At 43.6% G+C, this 24,049-nt stretch overlaps 1 protein-coding gene across 4 annotated transcripts in view; it reads left to right on the forward strand.

Moving 5' to 3' along the window:
* The window catches only part of USP53 (ubiquitin specific peptidase 53), a 50,893-nt gene extending 27,373 nt beyond the window's left edge, over positions 1 to 23,520 (forward strand). For 3 of the 4 annotated variants that reach the window (XM_029076768.2, XM_029076771.2, XM_029076769.2), the window contains 6 exons: positions 460 to 612; positions 1,749 to 1,895; positions 5,174 to 5,906; positions 8,178 to 8,254; positions 19,344 to 19,440; positions 20,261 to 23,520. In XM_029076768.2, coding sequence (XP_028932601.1) covers positions 460 to 612; positions 1,749 to 1,895; positions 5,174 to 5,906; positions 8,178 to 8,254; positions 19,344 to 19,440; positions 20,261 to 21,254 — 2,201 coding nt within the window. In that variant the 3' untranslated portion in view covers positions 21,255 to 23,520. The remainder of the gene's footprint in view (positions 1 to 459; positions 613 to 1,748; positions 1,896 to 5,173; positions 5,907 to 8,177; positions 8,255 to 19,343; positions 19,441 to 20,260) is intronic. The other variant, XM_029076770.2, reaches the window with a different exon arrangement.
* The last annotated feature ends 529 nt before the right edge of the window (positions 23,521 to 24,049 follow it).

Here is a 24,049-nt window from a genome sequence, read left to right on the forward strand (position 1 = left end):
AGAGTGTTAAGTGCTGACTTTTAAAATGCAGGTCAGTCAATAACAACAGTAATAACTTGTGGTTTACTATGTGACATGCCCTCTACTAAGCGCTGGTGTAGATAATCAGGTTGGACACAGTCCCAGTCCCATATGGAACGCACAATGTGATGGGGGAGGGAAAACGTATTAAATTCCCATTTTGCAGATGAGGAAACTGAGGCACAGAAAAGTTAAGCAATATCCCATCATACAGCGGGCAAGTGGCAGGGCTGGGATGAGAACCCAAGTCCCCTGAGCCCCAGGCCTGGACTATTTCCTCTGGGCTACGCTGTTTCCCTTAATTCATATTATACCATTGACTAAATATGGCAAAAATTGGAATCAATATTTAGCCCTTACACCTAACATATATATCCAGGCTTTAAAGAGGAAAATTTCATCTTTAAGGAAAACTAAGTTTTTGCACGTTTGTTTTAGAAGGCCTTGATAGATCATCCATTCAGAAGGCCGATCATCTGAGAGAAAATGGGTTTGGCGATCACACCAAGCAGAAGAGCAATCTGAGATTCTCTGCGGATACTTTAGCATTCAGTCGAAGCCACGTTCAAGCCAGTGGTGGAAGAGGACCAGGTATGTGTGGATTGCGTGTGTGTCAATTTTCTTTAAAAAAAAAAAAAAAAAATCTCCTAAATTGCAGTGAAAGCTTTTGATCACTCAGCAGGGGTTGACAGGAGGTGTTTGCCAGGGAGCCACCAAGGGTCTTGGCAACTCAGGATCTGGGGTCTAGGCTGTAGCTGCCGAGGAAAAGAGATGCCCCTCCTAAATGCCTCCTTAGTCTCTTCACTCTGCCAGCAGTAGGGCTGTTGACAGTCCCCTCTCCTGCACCCCCAAAGGAGGGTAAAACTCATTCATTCATTCAATAGTATTTATTGAGTGCTTACTATGTGCAGAGCACTGTACTGAGCGCTTGGAATGAACAAGTCGGCAACAGATAGAGACAGTCCCTGCCGTTTGACGGGCTTACAGTCTGATCGGGGGAGACAGACAAGAACAATGGCAATAAATAGAGTCAAAGGGAAGAACATCTCGTAAAAACAATGACAACTAAATAGAATCAACTCCAGTGGCTGATACAGAGTTCTAAAGACTAATCACTCTGATCCTCCTGTCATGTCTGCTTTGCCTTTGGGTTCTATGTGAGAGCTGTGTTCTGCTCTTAACCTCATTTCTCTTATGATTAAATCCTGCTGTATCACTGTCAACCCTCACAGTGAATTTTAGTTTAGAGTAATGATTACTGTGATTTAGAGCCAAAACAAATTTGGTGTATATGTCATCGCTTTGAAATCCACAAATCCCAATTAAATTAATTTCCAGTGTTTGTTCAGTGGAAACTCTAACTGGGAAATGGAGGGTTCCTTGAACCCCTTTTGGTGAAAAATACAGCCAACATTAATGGTAATGATAATAATTAAGGACTTTCTAAGTGTCAGGCACTGAGGTAGGTAACAGATAATCATATCAGACCCAATCCCTGCCCCAGATGGGGCTCGAAATTTAAGAGGCTGGGAGAGATTCAGAATAAACTCCATAATTATACCAGACATTTTACATTTACAACTGAATTTCCTCTCCCCCTCCCCAACCTCACTCCATTGTCCCAGTCCTATAATAAACAATCTTAAAAGGTCGAAACCACTTTGCATTCCAACTTGTGGGGAATGTGCAAATGACCACTTTCAATACAAGAATGGTTCTTTTTACAGTGAAGCTAGGTCATAGCGATCAGAAGGACAAGATAAAGGACATTTCCAGAGAGTGTGCTCAGAAAGCCATTGAGCCAAAATACTTGCTCACCGCACAAAGAAAGGATGCGGAGAAGCGGCAGAGAAAAGACCTGGGGAGGCAGCGGGGTAAGTTTAAAACTTGATAGCTCCTGAGAAATCCTGGCCCTCAAAGTGCTCTTTAGGGAAACCAGCAATCACTTTGTCTTTTTATACTTCTCCTTTCTTTTCCTCCATAATCGAGGTGCTGAAATAACTTAAATTGTTTCAGGATTTTGTCCACAAGAATCTTCATGTCCGCATCAGAGTGAAAAGCAGGGCGTCTTCCAGCCTCTGTTCTATCTCCCTGTACAAAAGCCTTTCCAACTCTGAAGTTGGGTTAATGATACCAACAAGAGTTGTGTAATTGTTTATTTTAGCATGATACCTTTGTGCTTTTTTATGACTCCCAATAATCACTCTAACTAAACATTAAACCACAGAGGAAATGACAGTCACTCCCAAGGCTGTGAGAACAACGTGACTTAGTGGAAAAAGCTCGGCCTTGGGAGTCACAGGTCTTGGGTTCTAATCCCAGCTCTGCCACTAATCAGCTGTGTGACTTTGGGCAAGTCACTTCACTATGCCTCAGTTACCTCATCTGTAAAATGGGGATTAAGACTGAGAGCCCCATGTGGATCAACCCAATTACCTTGTATCTACCCTAGTGCTTAGAAGAGTGCCTGGCACATAGTAAGTGCTTAACAAATACCATCATCATCATCATCACCAATATACATATTGGTATATAGATATAAACCAGAATATAATATATAATATAAATCAGAAAATCCTTCAGCCTTTTTTCCCCTCAACCTCTCAACTGACTTCAGCACTGTGGGACCACCCCTTTCTGAAAACATTATCCGACCTTGGGAAGCAGCATAGCCTAGTGGATAGAACATGGGCCTGGGAGTCAGAAGGACCTGGGTTCTAATCTAATCTAGAGAAGCAGCGTGGCTCAGTGGAAAGAGCATGGGCTTTGGAGTCAGAGGTCATGAGTTCAAATCCCAGCTCTGCCACTTGTCAGCTGTGAGACTGTGGGCAAGTCACTTCACTTCTCTGGGCCTCAGTTACCTCATCTGTAAAATGAGGATTAAGACTGTGAGCCCCATGTGGGACAACCTGATTCCCCCGTATCTCCCCCAGCGCTTAGAGCAGTGCTCTGCAAATAGTAAGTGCTTAACAAATACCAACATTATTAATCTCGGCTCTGCCTCTTATCTGCTGTGTGACCTTGGGCAACAGTGCTAAGCGCTTAGAACAGTGCTTGGCACATAGTAAGTGCTTAACAAATCCCATAATTATTATTATGATTATTCAGTTCTCCGGACCTCAGTTCTGTCATCTGTAAAATGGGGATTGGATTAAGACTGTGAGCCCCATGAGGGATAGGGACTGTGTCCAACCCGATTTGCTTGTATCCACCTCAGGACTTAGTGCCTGGCACATAGTAAATGCTTAACAAATACCACAAATTATGATTATGATTATTCACCGACACTGTCCTCTCCTGGTTCTCCTTCTATCTGTCTGGCCACCCAGGCTCGGGCTCTTTCACTGGCTCCTCCTCTGCCTTCCACCCCTTAACTGTGGGAGTCCCTCAGGGCTCAGTTCTGGGTCCCCTTCTCTTCTCCATCTATACCCACTCCCTTGGAGAACTCATTTGCTCCCATGGCTTCAACTTCCATCTTTATGCAGCTGATTCCCAAATTTACATAACATATCCAGCCCTGATCTCCCTCCTCCTCTGCAGTTTTGTATTTCCTCTAGGCTTCAGGATTTCTCTATTTGGATATCCTCCTTATACCTCAAACTTAACATGCACAAACAGAACACCTCATATTCCCACCCAAATCCTCTCCTCTTACTGACTTTCCCATCCCTTTAAGACAGCATGACCATTCTTCCTGTCTCACAAGCCCAAAATTTTGGCATTTTCCTCGACTCATCTCTCTCATCAAACCCACTTATTAAATCTGTCATGAAATCCTGTCGGTTCAACCTTCACAACATCGCTAAACTCTGTTCTCTGCTCTCCATACAAACATTAATCCAAGCATTTATCCTATCCTGCCAGATAATTGCATCAGCTTTCTTGCTGACCTCCCTGCCTCCTGTGTCTCCCCACTTAGGCTATACTTCGCTCTGCTGCCCGATCATGTTTCTCCAAAACTGTTCAGTCCATGTTTCCCCATTTCTCAAGAACCTCCAGTGGGGTGCCCATCTTCCTCTACATCAAATAGAAATTCCTCACCATCAGCTTTAAAGCACTCAATCACCTTGCCTCTTCTTATTTTACCTCACTGACTTCATACTACAGCCCAGTCCATACACTTCGTTCTTCTAATGCCAGTGTTTCTCATGTACCTTGATCTCCTCTGTCTTGCCACCAATCCCTTGCCTATGCCCTGCCTTTGGCCTGGAAAGCCCTCCCCCAAATATGACAGACAGTTGCTCTTCCCACCTTCAAAGCCTTTTGAAGGCACAACTCCTCCAAAAGCCCTTCCCTGTCTAAGACCTCATTTCCTCTTCGCCCACTCCCTTCTGTGTAGCCCTTGCACTTGGTTTGCTCGCTTTAGACACCCCACCCTCAGTCTCACAGCACAGTAATATATTTATATTAATATCTGTGTCTCTTCCCTCTACAATGTAAGCTCCTAATGGGCAGGGAACATGTCTTCCAGTTCTGTTCTATTGTACTCTACCAAGCTCTTAGTACAATGCTCAGCACACAATAAGCACTTGATAAATATGACTGATTTTTTAAAAATGTGGTGGTAATGTTCATTGAGCATCCACTGTGTGCAGACCGCTTTAGTAGTACTTGGGAAAATAGACCAGAAGCATGAGACTCATTCCCTGACCTCATTGAGCGTATATACTCTCCTGGGAATAAGCCACTGACTGTACAGTTAATTATACATATATGCTGGGGAAGCATAGAGACAAATGTGCAAGTGTTAGAAGTGGGTGCAGAGTCGATGACTTGGGCTGTTGGGAGTTACAAAATAATAATTATGGCATTTGTTTGGCACTTACTATGTGCCAGGGACTGTACTAAGAGCTGGGGTGGAGACCAACAAATTGGGTTGGACAGTCCCTGTCCCACAGGGGGCTCACTGTCTGGGCTTTTACACATTTTACAGATGAGGCCCAGAGAAGTGAAGTGACTTGCCTAAGGTCACAGAGCAGACAAGCGGCGGAGCCAAGATTAGAACCCATGACCTTCTTACTCCCAGGCCCATGCTCTCTCCACTACGGGATTGGGAGTTACAAGTAGGACTTTGTTGGGGGAGGAAGAGTGGCTTTTGGGAGGGAAAACCATGCCTTTGTGGTTGAGTTGAATTCCTTTTTCCCTTTTAAAGATGTAGTCGACGAAGACTTGTTTCGTGTCAAGTCTGGGTCGCCCCCCTCTGGAAATGGATTCCGCCAGGGCACCAATCAGCGCCTTTACCACAGTGAAGGAAAAGGTCCATTCAAACATGAGCGGGTAAACCAGCAGGGCCGGCTGCCGGCCCAGGCGCCTGGTCCCGGTCCGCCACAGATGCTCCTGTCGGGGGAGAGGGCGGCCGTCAAGGTCAGGGCCGGGAACGCCACCGGCTACGATACCGACAGCAGCCAAGACTCGAGGGATAGAGGGAGCGGTGGCGGTGGCAGGAGTCGGAGCCGAGGCTGGAGACCTACGCGAGAGACGCTGAATGTCGACAGCGTCTTCAGCGAGAGTGAAAAGCGACAGCACAGCCCTAAACCCAGAGCGAATGCCAACGGCAAACCCAAATGTGGCAGAGAGCCCAACCCCCACAACTGGCCCAAAGAGACTGCCAAGCAGAAAAGTCTGATGACCATCTATGAAGATGAACTCCGACAGGAGACGGGAAGCCGGAGTTCCCTGGAATCTGAAGGGAGAGGCAATTCTGAGAAAGGGAAAAACCTCCCAGAAGCCAAAGTCCATGGCGAAATCTCCCAGATGCAGAGGACGGAGTCTGGGTATGAAAGTAGCGACCATGTCAGCAATGGCTCTGCCAATCCGGACTCACCTGTTACTGATGGAAGCAGCCCATTGGACGTCAAGTCTATTAAAGAAACGACATCTTGCAGGTAGGTGATTACATAGTGTTCACATTAGCCAGAGGCAAGCTTATCTTCCACCTTCTACCCTGTTTAGTGGAGAAATTGCTTTCTTGGTATTTTCAAAAAGTTGGCCCCAGGATTTTGCATCAAAGAATAATAATGATATGATGGTATTCATTAAGTGCTTACTGTGTAGTGTCCAGTGGAGAAAGTATGGGCTGGGAGTCCAAAGGACCTGGATTCTAACACCGGCTCCGCCACTTGTCTGCTGTGGGATATTGGTCAAGTCACTTAACTTCTCTGTGCTTTCTCTGTAAAATGGGGATTAAGACCACGAGCTCCATATGGGACAGGGGCTGGGTCCACCCCGATTTGCTTGTCCACCCCAGCACTTGGTACAGTTCCTGGCACATAGTAAGTGCTTAACAAATACAAAACCAAATACCGTGTGCCAAGCACTGTCTTAAGCCCAAGGGTAGATAAAGGATAATCAGCTCAGGCACCTTCCCTGTCTCCTATGGGACTCACAGTCTAAGAAGGAGGAAGTACTGGTATTTTATCCCTGTTTTACAAATGATGAAACTGAGGCACAGAGAGGTTAAATGACTTGTGTGACTTGTCTCAGATCACACAGCAGGCCAGTGGGATTAGCCCTATACCTTTTTCCTTTAGATCACACTACCTCCTTGTATTGTTAATTAATTTCTCCCCTGCACAGAGATGGCTAAAGCCTAAAGAAATAAATGAGTTAAACTTTTGGCAAGAGAGTAGCATTATTGTTTTGCCTTGGAAGCCACCTGATGACTTGGATCCTGGAGTCCTAGATTCCAGTCTCAGCTCTGTTCGCTTGCTTGCTCTGTGGCCTTGGACAAGTCACTTAATCTGTCTGTGCTTCAGTTTCCTCATCTGCAAAATGGGGATAAAATACCGGTTTGTCCTCCGTCTTAGATGGTGAGCCCTGTGTGAATCAGGGACTGGTGTCTGATCTGATTATTTTGTGTTTCAGGGACTGGCACATAGTAAGCCGGTAATAAATACCATCATCACTCTATGTTTGTATGTTGTTTTCCACTCTAGGCTCTAATTTTGTGACTCCCACAAATCAAAGGGTGTTTTTAGCTGAGACTGGACTGTAGAAGTGTGTTATCTTAAGTTTTACATTTCTGGAGAGTCCAGATGTCTTATTTTCACCCCGAGCTTCTGCTTTATACTGCCATTGATATTTTTACCAGAACAGATAACAGCTAAATGGATTCATGGAAGTTTTACCCTCTAACTGTGCCCCTGTCCACCTTTGGCAGAAGTTGGTCACGAGGTTCTAAAATGGTTACCAGCAGGCAGCAGAATGGCAGCCCAGAAGCCAGGAGCTTGGCAGGTCCCCTTAATGGATAATCGGCCCCTGTATGATTTAGAGCTGCTCTAGTGACTGGGTTGTCTTACTCTGGAATCACTGCCCGAAGAGCTTGCCATTAGCTTAGAGAAGGACTTGTCTCCTTGAGCTGGGTTCTGTCTCTGAGCCAGTGCTTTTGGACTCTTCTCCGGTCACTGAGTCCTCTGGCCATTGAGTCCACCTGCCGCTGGACCCTTAGCATCCCCAGAGACAGCACTGACCCAGAACTCGCTTCAGCCTTGAGCTTCAGTGCCTCCGACCTGTAACGCCTAAATCATCTGTTCTGAGACACACAGTGTGCTGGCCTCAAAGCAGATGATGATGTTTGTTCAGACCTGCACCCTGCTAAGTTAGTTTGGCAAAGCGAGTCGCTTGTATAGAAGGAAAAGACCTTTAAAGAGTGTCAGAGTGAATTTTCATCCTGAAAGCCTGCTTTTAAAAAAAAGGTTTTTAAAAAATTTTAATTTTTTATAGTTTAGAATGAAAGGAATAACACTTCTTGGGGGAAAAAAAAAGCATCAGGCCCAGGCTTGTGTTCTGGAGACATTTATGCTGGAAAAAATGTTGATATAAGAGCATGATTAATGAACATGATAAATAGCAGTGACACTTTATGTAGCTTCCCCCTCATCGTATTTGAAATATTATGCATGGCACTTTGTCATTTTGGGTTTGTTTATCTTTGGGGAATATGATTTTTCAAACATTTCAGGGCTGTATTAATCAGACTACCATGTGCTGGGCTAAACCTGACAATCTAATGGAACCAGTTTTATCCATATTGACTGTTGATATTACCAAGAAAGATATCTTGCGATGTCTGTAGTTCTTATCCAGAAGTAACCTAAATCATTTCATAATGCCTCTTAATGTGCTTTTTAAGCTAGATCGTTTATTTTACCTTGCAGTGACCAGATTCATCTGAGTAAACAAAACGCAGAGTGTGTGCACTATTCGTCCCAACAGACCAGAAGCCATCTGGATGGTTTGTATTTCACTTTTATGCAACCCGTCCGGTAGCAGTTTAATACAAAGTGTTTTCTCAGAGACTCTCCAGACAGAACTGGCAGAAAAGAGAACACTGAAGGATCATCCAAGTCATTTTCTCCCCACCCAGGGAGGACTGCATTTACAGAATTCCAGAGTTTTTTCCAAGTCCAACCTAAATTCCCTTGTTGTTGTCCCCAGTGTGTTTTCATTAACAAGCCAGGAAACAGCAGTCAGTTCTTCAGTGATATCTACTAAGTTTTTACTCTATGCGGAACCCTTTTACTTATCATTTGGGACTGTACAATTAGAGTTAGTAGACAAGGTGCCTGCCCTCAAGGAGGTGCTAAAATAAATTACAGGTAAGGGGAAGCAATAGAGTGTGACGCTGTGTACATAAGTGCTAGGTGTGAGGGTGGTGGTGGTGGCGAATTTCCAAGTCCCATTCACTGACTCACCATAGGGACTTGAAAATAGTTCCTGAGCAGAGTAGTTCCTGGTCCATAGGGCCTGGAAGAGCAGCTCTGACTGGAGAGTAGTAGACCACAAGTATCAGGTTTGTCACATTTTAGAAACAATTTCCAAGTTCAATTTAGAGCTGATCTGAGGGTCGGGCTCAAAAATTAGGCCTCAGTGATTATTAATGGGGCCTTCATTGTGGAACACGGTGATCTGATACTTTGGAAGTCTCTTCCATAACCCAGTCCTATTTTAAATTTTAACTGTCTCTTGGGTAATGAAGTCTTCTGAATCAATGCAGAAGGATATTGACTGGTTGTCAGACTGCTATGCGTGCTTCAGGAGTTTATCTCAATATCTGCCCTGTTCTCTCCAGTCTCCCTCCCACCCCCCAAGGCAGCTGTTTTCCCTCAGCTGTTTTCCTTCCCCCGCAAGGAGAGCCCACTGGAAGGCTATGGGGAAGGAGGGATACGGTACCAGAGGAGAAGTGAATTTCCGAGGCTCGGTCGGGCTGGGGGAAATGCCTGCTGAGCCGAGTGGCCCGTGGCCAGGTCTATCTCACTGGCCTTCCTGCTGCTCCTCCTCCTCACAGCCCCATCAACTCCCTTCCCACCTCCTTGCTGTTTTCCCATCTTTCCCCATGTGTAGTATATTACATCGGCTAGTGGATTGGGTTGATGAAGCGCTTTGGGAAATCGGATTCGTATTAGAAATGGCAGCAAGGGTAGCAGAAAGAAGGAACCAGAATTGAGTTGAATGAATATGGTGTGGGTAACTGTCACGTGCATTCAGCTGGTCCTTCCTCAACTGGAGTATAAGCATGGCAAGAGAAAAAAATTAAGTGGATCATAAGCAAGGCATTGGCAAGAGAGTGGGCATCATATTTTCCATCCCCTTCACATTCTTCTGTAGATCACCTATTTTCCACTCACATCTGCTGCTTACTTTCAGTAGGAATTTGGGAAGAGGCCAGATGACATTACAAAAACTCTAGCTCCTAAGGACCTCCCTGAAAAGAGCTCAAAGATTTCCAATGTGGAATGACCAAAACTCTCTACGTTGAACAGGGGAGTGTTTTTGCCCGTTTTCCAACGTTGAAACTGTGCATGATGCAATTGAATGCCTATTTATTGGCCACAGGATGCAGGGCACATTGATCAAAAACCATCCTTCCTCTTCTCCCTGAATCCTAGAAGTGGAAGGACCCCCTCCCCCCAGCCAAGTACTGTGATCCAGCCCGCCATTTCCACCCAGGAGATCGATCTGGTTATCTGTTTGTTCTCTGAAAATCTCCAAAGATGGGGACCCCCCAGCTTCCATTTAAAGATGGCCTAGTGTTTTATCACCCTGTTGGGCAATTGCTTGATAGTCAAATCATTTTCCACCAACCAAACTCTCTCCTCTTACCTTTGAAAGCTCCTTGCCAGTGGGAGTCACCTCTACCAACTCGTATTGTACTCACCCAAGCACTTAGTACGGTGCTCTGCCCACAGTGAGGCTCAATAAATACCACTGATTGAGTTAAACCTAATTTTCCCCCCCAAACCTCTGTGGACAAAGAAAACAACTGTTCAGCCGTCTCATAAGAGCCATTCATTCAGTTGTATTTATTGAGCACTAACTGTGTGCAGAACACTGTACTAAGTGCTTGGGAGAGAATACTATAACAATAAAGAGACACATTCGCTGCCCACGATGAGCTAACAGCCCTAAGGTAGACCCTCCTTGGCTTATTAGTAAATTGTATTAATAAGGATCTGGCCACTGCAGAGAACTCCATTAATCAATCAGCTGTATATATTGTGCACTTACTGTGCGGAGAGCTCTGTAATAAGCACTTGGGAGAATTGCATAGATTTTAATGTGGGAAAGGAAGTTAGTTTCCCTAATGTAAGGATTTCCTCTTGATGTTATATTAGGTATACAATAGATTAGGTAGACAGCTCCTTGCCCTCAGGGAGTTTACAATCCAGTGGGGAAAGGATTACTTGAATCCAGCTCTATGACTTGTCAGCTGTGTGACTGTGGGCAAGTCACTCACTTCTCGGTGCCTCAGTTCCCTCATCTGGAAAATGGGGATGAAGACTGTGAGCCCCACATGGGACAACCTGATTACCCTGTATCTACCCCAGCACTTAGAACAGTGCTCTGCACATAGTAAGCGCTTAACAAATACCAACATTATTGTTATTATTATTACTCCCTAGTGTTTGTCCTAGTCAGCAGTCCTAATGCAGTCAGTTCTCCAATAATAATAATTATGGTAATGATGATGATGATGATGGAGTCCCTGGGTCTCGATGAAGCGTGTGTTAAGGAAAATTTGCATTGCCATCTAGGACACTAGACCTCTGCTGGGTGCCTGTGCCTGATGGGTTGCTTCCATAATATCATGCCCTATCTAGACAGATGTGGGGTGCTATATCCCCCAAATCCCCAACAGTGTTCTATCCCAAACCCCTGGTTTGGGCTTCAACATCACCTCATTGCTAGCTCATTTTCATCTTAGGGTGGACTAGGGGATCTCTAGCCCTTCTCTTCTGTATTTGGCCAAGCCAACCTTTCCCCAATTGGTTTTTGTAGTTCTTGGTTTTGGGCCCTAAGCTTGTTCCTTTAAAAACGTCCCTCTACTGAATCACTTGCTTTTTCTGGAGGACCATTTCCCTAACTAGTCAGGGCCACTTTGATTTCTGTTCCTGCCCAGCCCCACCCAACTGCATATAATCTGCAGCTGCTCATAGGTGTCATGAAGAGGCTTGCGGCATTGCATTTCTTTCTCATTCTGAATACTGTTTTTATTCCTCAAAAGTCTCTTCCCCACCTTTCTGAAAGAGAATTGCCGGCAGTGTCTTTTGATGCAGATATCAGCGTGCTAGTCTGATCAGACCTTTGGCTATTTTGTTTTCAGAAAATATGGTAACATCAAGAGGAAACCCTTACATTAGGGAAACTAACTTCCTTTCCCACATTAAAATGTCTGGCGGATTCTTAAAAGGCTGATAACGGTCTCATAGTTTAGTATTACAGGAAACTGTAGTGGGTCAGCCAAAGATCACAACCAAATGTCAGTGAAATTGAACAATGACCACATATTCTATACTGCATACAAACTAATCTATGTCTCCTGGTGGAAACAGACTTAATGTACCTGCTAAGATATTTGGACAGTGCTATTAGGTCATTGCTGTGAAAGTAATATATTTCCCAATTCAGTTTTCTTCAGAGTAGACTGCAGGTCCTTGTACTCCGCTCACATTTAGCAGCATATTTTTATACAAACTGCAAAACCCCTCCTTGCCCTTCTGAGCTCACACAGTAGTGCCCAGTTTGGTAGTGGGGAGATGGGCCAGGGCCAGTTGGGCAGGACACCCGAGGGTAGGAAGGATAGGATAGGAAGAGACAGGAAATGGAAAGACAGTGGGAAAGAGACATGAAAAACCCATGAATATGTCAGCAACCGTTATTCTATTTTATTTTACAAATAGGAGTTACCCCTCCTCATGATCCCTTTCTTCCTGGAGAGAGAGGAAAGGGCTCAGATAATGCTGGTATCTACTAAGAGTCTTTCTGGTGCCTTCACAGCAGGCTGAGGCAGTGTTTTCAATTGTTTATATGATAGCTTTCTCTTTCCCTAAGGAGTGGGCTTGAAGGCAGACAGGAGCAGCATGGCCTAGTACAAAAGCAGCATGACCTAGTGAATGGAGGATGGGCCTGGGAGTCAGAAGGACCTGGGTTCTAATCCCAGCTCTGCCACTTATCTGCTGGGTGGCCTTAGGCAAATCACTTCACTTCTCTGGGCCTCAGTTACCTCATCTGTCAAATGAGGATTAAGACTGTCAGCTGTACGTGGGACATGGACACTGTCCAACTTGATTAGGTTGAATGTACTCCAGTACAGTGCCTGGCACATGGTTAGGACTTAAATACTATTTTTAAGTCTTTTATAAGTCTTATTTTGAGATCCAGTGGGACTCAAATCAAATGGGGAGGCCCAAGGGGGTTACTTTGACTTGAGAATTATTTTATTTGCTCTATTTGGATTCTTGCAGATTAAGTCCAGACCCTTCAAAGGCTCTCCAGGGACACTTAAATGGTAGAGAGGGATTGGGACCACCGCCCCCACCTCCCACCCCCTGTAAACAAAGACCTCTCAGAGGTCTAAATGGTTTAATTGGTTAATCTATTTTGAGATTCAAATTTTAAATGCTTATTAGCTCCACCAAGACTGGGAGCCCCTGGAGGGCGGGTATTGCTTCTATCACAGCTCTGTTGCAGAGACATGCCTACCAACTCTATTCTATTGTATTCTCTCACAAGTGCCTTGCCTAGTGTTCTGCATACAGTAAGTGCTCAATAAATATTGAACCCAAGTGCTTAATACAGTGCTCGCGGCACAGTCAGCACTCAGTAAATATCATTAATTGAGCCCAAATGCTTAATATGTAGCTACTGTTGATTGGTTACTAATGAATGGCTTGAACAAGTTCTGTTTTTCATCACAATAATTGGGTCAGGAAGGGCTTGTGAAATCTCTCTATGTCTTGGATCCTACCCCTGGGAGGGTATTTAGATCCTTTTTCTGTCAATCAGTGGTATCTGTTGAGTGCTTTCTGCATGCAGAACATTGTACTAAGCACTCTGGAGAGAACAGTACAATCAGATAGGGAGACCTAATCCCTACCCATAAAGTGCTTACAGTTTAGTGGAATTCCCTTCCTTTTTGGCATGGTAAAGCAAGCAATGGAGTGACTGCTTTTCTACTGGAGATTGTGATTTCCCAGGAAAGAAGTTCTTGGGGAGCATTTGAAAGGTCTAGACTTAGTCTGCAGGAGTACAAATAGAGCAAATAAAATCACTCACAAGCCATTTTATCAAAGGCCTGAATGTTGAGAAACACATTTTGTGGTGTGTGAATCCAGTTGCCTCAGCAAAAAAATACAAGTTCTTGTCACTGAGCTGTTATTGTGGTCACTTGGAGAGACGAGGAAAAATCCTAAAGCAGCAAGGTGGATTTAGTTAAAATCTGTAAGGACTCAGCTCATCTTTCTTCTGGTCCTCTCTTCCCCACCCCTCTGCAGAATGGAACATATGAAGTGTGAGGTAGAACATAGGGAGGTGGAGAGGTATGGATACAGCACAGGACCGTGGCAGACTGCTGCCATGCTGCTTTTGAGCTTTGAACAGGTGCAGAGGCTTCCCAAGACCACCACCACAGCATCCAGCATAAGGAGGGAGCTTCAGACAGATTGCACTTGCTTTTCAGTTGTCATAAACCACCCACAAAGATTTGGTAGCTTTTAGTCAATTAGTCCAAGGTCACATAGCAGACAAGTGGTGGAGCCAGGATTGAAACCCAGGTCCTTCTGACTCCCGGGCCTGAATCCACTAGGCCACGTTGCTTCTCTGCTTCTAAAAGATACTTTAAAGGCTCTTGTTGATTGAGTCTCATCCTGTTCCCAGAATGGGCCTATATAATAATAATAATGTTAGTATTTGTTAAGCGCTTACTATGTGCAGAGCACTGTTCTAAACACTGGGGGGATACAAGGTGATCAGGTTGTCCCTCATGGGGCTCACAGGCTTCATCCCCATTTTACAGATGAGGTAACTGAGGCCCAGAGAAGTGAAGTGACTTGTCCAAAGTCACACAGCTGACAAGTGGCGGAGGCGGGATTAGAATCCATGACCTCTGACTCCCAAGCCCGGGCTCTTTCCACTGAACCACGCTGCTTCTCTGTATCCACATGACTCTAGAAACCAAGGGCTTCTGAACTCCAGCGGATGCAGTTCCCAGACTTCGAGCTATCCAGTCCTCTTTGACCCCAATTCTGTCTCCAACAGGGGCCTGACTATTTCCACAGTTGAGTGTGAGGATAGACTAAGTGACTGTTAGGGCCTTTGATATGCAGACATTTGTTTTGTTTCTTTGGGACAGCTGTAAATATGAGGTTGTGTTAGGTCTTAGTGGCGGTGGCCTGCCCTCCTAGCCAGGAACCCTAAATGGAGAAATGGCATCCCAGAGACCCTTTGATTGGGTCGTTCACCAGGCAGCCTCCAGAAACAGTCTTTCAAAGTTTTCTGACTTGGTTCTTCTGGCAGTTTGGGACCAAGAGGAAAATACCATGAAAAGGTTTTTCTCCTATTTTTCCTTTACATTGTATCATTAGTGCTGTGGGGAATATTTGAAGGGAGAGGAAAAAGTGGAATGGTTTTTGCATTGTCCCTGCTGGAGAAACAAGAAAGTGGGTCAGTTTAGTGATGGCACAGATTTAACCCCTAAAAAAGAGACGTTTAAAGCCCTTGGGGGGCAGGTTGTTGGGGGGAGGCGGTTGGGGCAGGCTTGAAAAGAAGTGAGATGGATAAGCAACTTGTCTCATCAGACCGTACTGCAAGCCCTACCTATAAGAGGTTTTCACAAGATGTTGGCTCAGGTTGGGCAAAGGCTAAAATCTCAATCAAGTTGTATCTAAAATTTGATAGCAAGAGTATCAAGGACCCCACAAGTACCATATTAACTGGTCTTTTTGAAATAATGGAGTAATCATATCTTTAATACTAAAATCACTAAGATTTTACAAGTGAAAAGTATATCTTCGGTTTAGTCATCCCTACTGTGTTGTATAGAGCTCCAAAATGAAATGAAACTCTCCAGTAAGCCCTACAAAGCCTGTGGGTGAGTGCTATTTGACTCAATCCACATGTATATTAGTTCCCTAGAAAGTGTGTCATATTGTAAACAATTTATTGCGGCACAGACTTTAAACTAGACTACTCCTGATGCTTATCTGACCTGTTGTCTGTAAAATTAAGAATAGTTGTGTGCACACCTAGCATGTACATTTCAAATGATACATCCTTGTTACCTCAGTGTTTTCAGGAGGAAAGCTGTACCCATTTTGAATTACTCATATATCTATTCTCACTTAATCTTGACCCGAGTGAGGGTACAGTAGTCTATATTGTAATCTCTCTCCTCCCCCGTCCCTCCACCTCATGCCACTGGGGCATTCTTAGTAAAATCTGTATGTTAACCAATTTTTGCCAATTTTAGAATGATAAAACAGGATCTAGTTGAACAGGTACTTGACAAAATCGATGATATATGGGGCCCTTTGCAATCCACATCACTATTTTGTGAAAATAGCACTTAGCCCTGTTTTGATTTACTAATCTTGGCTTTATTCTGGTTAATATATATACATAAAAATTAAAACATAGAAAGCATAAAAATATAAAAATACATAAAACTTTCAGAAAGAATTCAAAAATTGAGGTGCGTTTGTGTGTATATATTTTTGCTTTTTGTTTTAAGTTTTATATGTTTATACTGAAAATGTATCATGCAATACAATTCTTTGGAATGGGGTTAACCTGGCCTGTACTCTGAAACCAGATCACTCATTGAGATGAAATGGATGCTCAGAGTGTTTGGGATATTTTCCTTCTTGTCCTTAGATTTAGCACTACCAAAATCATGAGTTTATTCTTGAAACTAAGCTCGTTATTCCCTGGCATGGAGGCTTCCACTGTGCCGTGTTAAAACCCGCCATACTTAGTTTTGCAAAGAACCTGGAGCCAAAATTCCCAGTACAGATTAGCTCTGCTTTTACCCATGCATGGATCTATGTCAGCCGAAGGGGAAAAATAGCCTGCCTATTTTTAGGTTAGTTGGAGCTCCGGAGACCAATTGGTGTCAGGGAGTTGTTCTGATTGAATTCCTGCCACTTAGACTCCAAATTCACCAACCTGTTCAAAAGTGCTCTGCTGCCTCCTGCTGTCCAGAAAGCATGATTCGGACCAAGGGGATAGAATACACTACCAAGTACTAGTGAGTGATCCGTCTTAGTAATAATAACAACGATGGTATTTGTTAAGCCCTTTGTTCGTGCCAGGCACTGTACTAAGCGCTAGGGTGGATGCAAGCAAATCGGGTTGGACACAAACCCTTTCCTATGTGGGGCTCAGGGTCTCAACCCCCATTTTACAGACGAGGTAACTGAGGCACAGAGAAGTGAAGCAGCTTGCCCACAGTATCATGGCAGGCAAGTGGTGGAGCCAGTATTAGAACCTATGACCTTTTACTCCCAGGCCCGTGCTCTCTCCACTACACCATGCTGTTTCCCTGGTGTTCATGGACGGTGGAGAGCTGCAATATGAGACATAATTTAGCTAAAATAACACTGTGGATAATTATGTCTTAGGGGTGGTTATTTGACTTTACTGGCAAGTTACTCATAAAGCCGAGCCCGTGGGCATATTTTAGAACCATGATGATTTGCTTAGGGGGAAAAAAACCCATCTAGATAAAACTTGTCACTTAAACCACGTTAATATTACCTTGTGTCCAGTGGCACAGCTTATTTTAGAAGACATGTTGGCACAATCCATTTTTAGGAATAGGTAGGAAGCATATCTTCTAGTATATAGCAATGATATTAAAGGCTTACTGTATGCAGAGCACTGTACTGAGCGCCTGGGAGAGTAGAATATACCAATAAACAGTATTTCTCTGCCCACAGTGAGCTTCCAGGCCAGGCACCTCAACGTTGGGCCACAGGTGGGCTGCTACCTAGTCATGGCTCTGTGATGCTGCGCTAGCAGGACTGCTGAGTGGAGGGAGAGGCCTGGTCACAGGCGTGAGATGGTGGAGTGGAGGCTACTGCTCCTGCTGCATTTGAGCCTTGATTCTTCCGGCTGTCCAGCACAAACTCCAGCCAAGTACCATTATGTGTTCCCTTATGTAAACAGGGACTTCAAAATAGTAATAATATCACTCTGGGTTTTGTACATTACTTTGATTCGCATTACTTATCTCATTTTTGCCCACCCAACAGCCCTGGTGAGATAGGCAGAGAAGCTGATGTGGTCCCCATTTTGCAGATCAATCCATTTTATTCATTGAGCACTTGATTTGTGTGATGATAATAATAATAATGATGGTATTCATTAAGCGCTTACTATGTGCCAGGCACTGTTCTAAGCGAGCACTGTACTAAGCGCTTGGGAGAGGACAGTATAACAGAGTTGGTAGACACATTCCCAGCCCAACATGAGCTCACAATCTAGAAGGGGAGACAGACTTTAATATAAAGAAATCAATTATGGATATGTACATCAGTGAGGTGGGACTGAGGGAGAGGTGAATTGGGTGCAAATCCAAGTGCAGGGGAGAAATGATGAGACGAGGAAACTGAGGTGCACAGAGGCTAAGGAACTTCCCTACAGTCACTCAACAGGCTGGTAGCAGAGTTCAGACTCAAAGGCTATTGGAGTCGTCTCAAGACTCATGAAACTGAAGTATTGGGAAATAATAGCATCATCGAAACAACTTACCCTGATGTGGCTGCTACTACCTATTTATCAGGTAGTGGAGTAAACCAAGAAAATGTACCATAATGACATGGGTTGCCAAAGCGAAGGATGCAAAGCAAAGGATCTGGTTCATGTATTTCCACAGTGAAACTCCCTTATGACAGTTATTTAATATTTATTGAATGTCTTTTGGGCATAAATTGCTATACAAGATCTGCTACCAAACTTGTCCTTGCTCTTTCAAGCATGCGGTGAGGAGTACAGTGTACATTCTGATTATATGTGCCTCGGAAAAGATAAATGTAAGAGGTAAGACTTGGGCAGGCCAGCATAGTCGTGAGACTGGATGGACGTTTTGCAAGGAGGACAGTTACCGTTTCCGCTGAGAGAAATAACGTGACCTAGTGGAAACAGTACCATGTCTGGGAATCAGAGGACCTGGACTCTAATCCAGGTGTCGCCACTTGCGAGAGATATGATCTTGGGTGAAGCACTTGACTTAAATGCCTCAGTTCTCTCATCTGCAAAATGGAGATTCAATATCTGTCCTCCCTCTTACTTAGACTGTGAGCCCCTTGTGGAACATGATTATCTCGTACCTACCTCAGTGCTCAGGACTGTACGTGGTGGGCAGGGAATGTGTCTGGTTTATTGTCATACTGTACTCTCCCTAGTGCTTAGTTCAATGCTCTGCACACAGTAAGCACTCAGTTAATCCACTGACTAGAATGCTTTACGCATAGTAAGCGCTTGATAAATTCCAGTTATTATTACTGTGTGAGAGAAGCTGATGAAGCTTTATCTGAATGATAACATGCAAACTTAGAATTGGGTGTGAATTTAGGATGTGCAAACATCTGTGTTGTCGGGACCCAGGCGAGCCGCGTCCTGCAGGCCCCATTCTGATGTGCCACCAGTGTGGCTCGGGGACTGACGGGCACTGACCAGTCAGACCTAGCCCAGCTCCACTTGTCTGGCGGCTACTAGCCCTACAACTCTGGACTGCAGTGAGGTCCACTCTGGAGGAGGGGGAAGGGCTCCCACATAGCCAATGTTGCCAGTGGAACCAGGTCGATGGCATTCTCTTGGTTAGGCCAAGGAGGATCAGGAGTATCTTTGTGGGATGCCTCTTCAGACACAGCTGACCCAAGCCCAGAGACCCCAATCTAAAAAACTAGCCTCTGGGCTTGCCACTGAGAAGACACCAGACCCCTAAATATAATGACTTTCTGAATGTGGCCCTTTAAGTGGAGTAAATTCTCAGGGCTGGTTTCAATTGTCTCCAAAAATGAATTTTGAGGTGTTTTTTCCTTCAGGCTTGAGAAGAGATCTCAAGAATGTGCAAGTGGCCAATCGACTGGATGATCTCTGTGCAGAATCACAGCTGCCACTGAACAGTCCTTTTGTGAAGAGGTGAGAATGGGGAATTTGGGAATAGATTTTTTTTTTAAAGGCTTCCACTTAATTTTTGTTGGTCCTGAGGTGAGTTTCCTTGTTTGAAAATTGCTGGCACTGCCCAGTCAATCAGTGAACGATCTTAATTGGGCCCTTGGCAACTAAAGTACTAAATCCACACTATGAATGTCTGTGCCTTGGAAAAAAGTGGGGTAGCTTTTGGTCTGTGTAATGGTCATTATGAACAGCTTGCAAAATATCAAAGTTACACTTAAAAATTCAAGCACAGATCTCATTGAGGTAAAAAGAAAGTAGATCAAGAATTCCCTTTCAAACAAAAAAAAGCTACATTTGTTTTACAGGTATGGAGGTGTAATTATTTTTGTAATAGCAAATTGCAATGGCAATCATTTCTGATAAATTCAAGGACAAATAGTTTGTTATGAGAGTAGAGGGAAAAATTAGTTGGCCCATCAATCAATCAGTCATATTTACTGAGTGCTTACTATGTGCAGAGCACTGTACCAAGCACGTGGGAGAGTACGATATCACAGAGTTGATGGACGCATTCCCTGCGGACGACGAGCTTACACTCTAGAGGAGGATGATAAATAACGGTTAGATGCGTATCAAGAAGGCAATCATCGCATAGTTCTGTTAGAGGCAGAATGCTGGACTGGAAAAGCCACTGATCTAACTCAGTAATGATAAAGAGGATGATTTTATGTTCTTTTAGCCATGATATTCTAATAAGTTCTGAAAATTGATACCAGCTTTCTGTTTGGAAGCCAAAGGATTTAGAAATTTTTCCAGCCTGAATCCTTATTCTGTGTTTTAGATTACATGTACCTGAAACAAACGGAAAATTCATCCCTTCATCAAGCTCACAGCCACTTAAAGACCACATCATGAGAGACCAGCTGCTCATACTGAAGGAACTGAAGATGGACAAATTAAATGAACAGCAATCTTCAGCCTGGCTTAATCCAGGAAAAACGGGTTTGTCCTTGCATTGTGCTGGGGGCTTAATTCCTTCAGCCAGCAGTGATCCTTTACTTTCTGGGAAGGTGCTGATCAAAGATGAGCTGCCATCTTCTCCAGCAAAAGCGACTGGTTCCAAACCAGTACAGACATCCGTGGTACAACCAGGTAGGATGGAACCATCAGCTTCTGAGCAGCCTCTATCCGGCGAGCAGAGAGCTGAGTTGTTTAGCAGCCCTGGGAACTCCTGGATACCAAAGGTTGCCTGCCAGAGCCTACCACCCCCTTTGCCTCCAAAGAAGAACGCTAAGACCATTGTGCCGGGTTCGCAAAGTCGTAAATCTTCCCCTGAAGAGAAATTGCAAGAGATCGTACAGACTCATCCCCTCAGCCTTCCGAAATACTCAAGTGCTCTTTCACAACCAGAATTAGAAGCAGGTGCCTGTACTAATGAAGAAAGACTTAAAGCAGTATTTCCAGGAAAGGATTTTCCCCATCAGAAACCAAGCTATCTGCTCAACTCTCCAGGCAGTGACTTTTGGGCAGCCTCAGAGGGGCTCAATAAGGGATTTCACCAAACCAAACCAAGTTCCAGCGCTGTGGGTGCAAACGAAGGCATATCTCTGACAACCTATTTTTCCGTAGACAGCTGCATGACCGACACCTACAGGTTGAAATACCACCAGAGACCAAAGCTATATTTTACAGATAAGGGTGGCCTCTGTGATGAGCCTCTTTTGCGAACTGAAGCAGGAGTGGAACCTGTCTACCCTATTAGTCTTGAAGCCAGCAGCGCTTCTTCGGAGCCAAGATATAAACCCAGCCTAGGTGGCGTACACTGTAATAAGTAAAACTGGGAGAGACAACAAATCAGGTTGGCAGTCTGTAATTGGTACTTCAACCATATCCACTTCACCAGGAATGTATCTGGTCAGTTTAGTAAAACTTGATGTCTGCATACATTTGGGGTAGAAACTTAAACTTGGGCTCTTTATAACAATGTTGCATCAGTCTCTTAGAAAGTGTGCCCCTCTCCCCACTCGTCCCCAACGCTGCAGTTTGTGAGCACTTTTATTTTCAAGTGGTCCTATCTGAACTAAGCCTTATGAAACCCAGTAAATGGGGGGCATGAAGGGGGATGAAGGGGAGCTACAGAATATCAGTCTGGCACCATGCTGCCGTTTCCCAAAGACTAATGTTCTCTTTATGGTGACTAAGCCACATGTATTGTGAATTAGCCGGTAACTGTGTGTAGGCCGATAAGATGCCCTGATGAATGATGCCATGTTTAACATGGGTAGAGTTGGAGCAGTATTTGCCTATGAGGAAGCACTTTCTGATGGGTAGGCTTCACCCATTTAAAAACAACTTTGACTTCTATGACAGTCTTCTTCCAGTGACTCCTATCACCCTTTAAAGTGTCTTAAAACTCATTTAGTTCCTAATTTTCTAGCATCTTTAAAAATGCCTTAATGCTAAATGATTTAAAATGAAACTTGCTAAGTCGGGAACACAAGAGACAATACTTAAGAACTACATTTTTGCTTTTTTTTTTTCCTTTTGTCAGCCTGAATTCAGAATGCCTCATCCATGACTTGTTTCATTCTAGGCATGTTCTGTTGTGTCATAAAACATTATTTCAGCCATGTAAGCTACTAAGGTAAAAATTAACTGCTAGTGCAGAGCTTTACCTTGCAATTTCCCCCTCCAATTTTAGGTGAAGTATTCTTTTCCTCCTAGGTTTTGGAGCTGGTAACCTGTAAACTATACCATTTCCTCATTACTGTGCGTTTCCATATTTTTTTGGTGGGGCTGAATTTCACAGAAAATTACCCCAAACCTTTTTCCTTTTTAAAACATTTGGAGAACCTGGACTGTGGTTTCAGTATCCGTTGACATATCCCTAATTGAAACTTTGAGGGGGAAACTTTCCTTCGTTTATTGAACAATTTCATTCTCGGTCACCATCCTGAATAAGTTTTACATCAGAATGATCTGCAGATTGGACCCCCGTACTTTAATGAGGAAGTTCGATTTTAATGAAATTAAACCAAATTTTAAGCACAATGCCAAACTGCTTAGAACAGCCTCCAGTGGAGGGCTTTTACAAACAGGTTCGGTTAGTAGGGTTGGTGGCTATTTTCTCAAATGCCATTTTTTGGGATATCAGAAATAGCCCTGTACCAAATCTCTGCAATAAGATCATTTTCCTTTCCGATTATGAATAAAGGGATTTGATTAGCTGAATCAAACATCTTACTCATATGAAATGTGCACCAGGCTCTGAAAAACTGGAGAAATATTTAATTCCCTTATGACCTTAATTCCTCATTTCAGTTTGCACTGAGCTAGTGCCCCCTGGGGGCCTAAGAAAAAACCTAAAATTTTTACTTAAACTTCACTTACCACTTGTTAGTCCTGCTTTATTATACTTTCTTATCCAATTTAGAAATACTTGAACACCAAGTAGGTTAAATTTTATCCTTTTTATAAAGCTAAACTTTTAGTACAGAAGCTTGTAAATGTGAATCGTTTGTATAGGTGTATTTGACATGACAATATATTTAACTCCTATGTTTGCCTAACATTACTTGTAAGGTAAATCAATGTCAGTTATTTTCAATAAATGCATAGCAGTGTTCAGAACCTACCTGTACAGAGAAATTATTTTTGCTTTATTATGTAAGCCAATGAATAAGGTTTCTGATCACATTTTTATTACTGGTATTTAAAGAAATTTCAGAGGATGTCTTCTCTGCTCACCAACAAGTTCCAAGAATAGACAGTGTACTTAGAATCCCGCCATAGCCTTTGATATTCAGGTCATTCTCTCTTAAACTGTGTAACAGTGAAACATTTATCAATATTTGTTTTTTGATTTGATCGTACACTCCATATACAAGCGGGATGCACACTAAACTATTGTTTTAATTCCTAGCATGTCTGTTTTTACATATATTCTCATTTGGGCAGATTTATATTATGGTAAAAAAAAATTATTTCATTTAACAATTCTTGCAATGAACAGTATTTTTTTCACTATAGTTGACTTATTTTCATGGAAAGTTGCAGTCCCTTCTAGATTAAAGCTGCTAATAATAAATTAGAGTTCTTTGACTCTTTTATACTGGAACTATTGTATGCTTTCTACATGATAAAGCATGGTTAAGATGCCAAATAGTTTTTGGTCAGGTTGCAGAGGAAAATAAGTAGAATCTAATTCAGGTAAATATCACTGCTCTTTTTTTTTTAAAAAAAGATGCCTTTAAAGCATTTTTCTGATGGGGCAGGAGCAAACATACACTACACGCGTCTGGTAAAATCCACGTTTCTTCTTGGCTCTCTGGACCCATCTGAAGAGGCTCTAGCAGCCACAGCCCCAGACTCAAAGGAATGTCCCATTAGAGTCTGAAAGGGGTGACCAGCTGAGTGAAGTAAATAAGGGATGCCTAAGGAGACTTCCCAAGATGAAAGCGGGCCACCATCACCAGTGAGTCACCTTTTGCCGAAACACTTCTCGAAAAGATTCTCCAGCACCCCTACTTTCCCAGTAAACCCAAAGTCCACCATGCTCTATCTGATGCCATATTGATGCTAAGACAATGAAGCTGGCAACCATCTGACCCTGGGAGAATGCAGGTTGGTA

This window comes from Ornithorhynchus anatinus, chromosome 12 (genome assembly GCF_004115215.2).
Source record: "Ornithorhynchus anatinus isolate Pmale09 chromosome 12, mOrnAna1.pri.v4, whole genome shotgun sequence".
NCBI classification, from domain to species: domain Eukaryota; kingdom Metazoa; phylum Chordata; class Mammalia; order Monotremata; family Ornithorhynchidae; genus Ornithorhynchus; species Ornithorhynchus anatinus.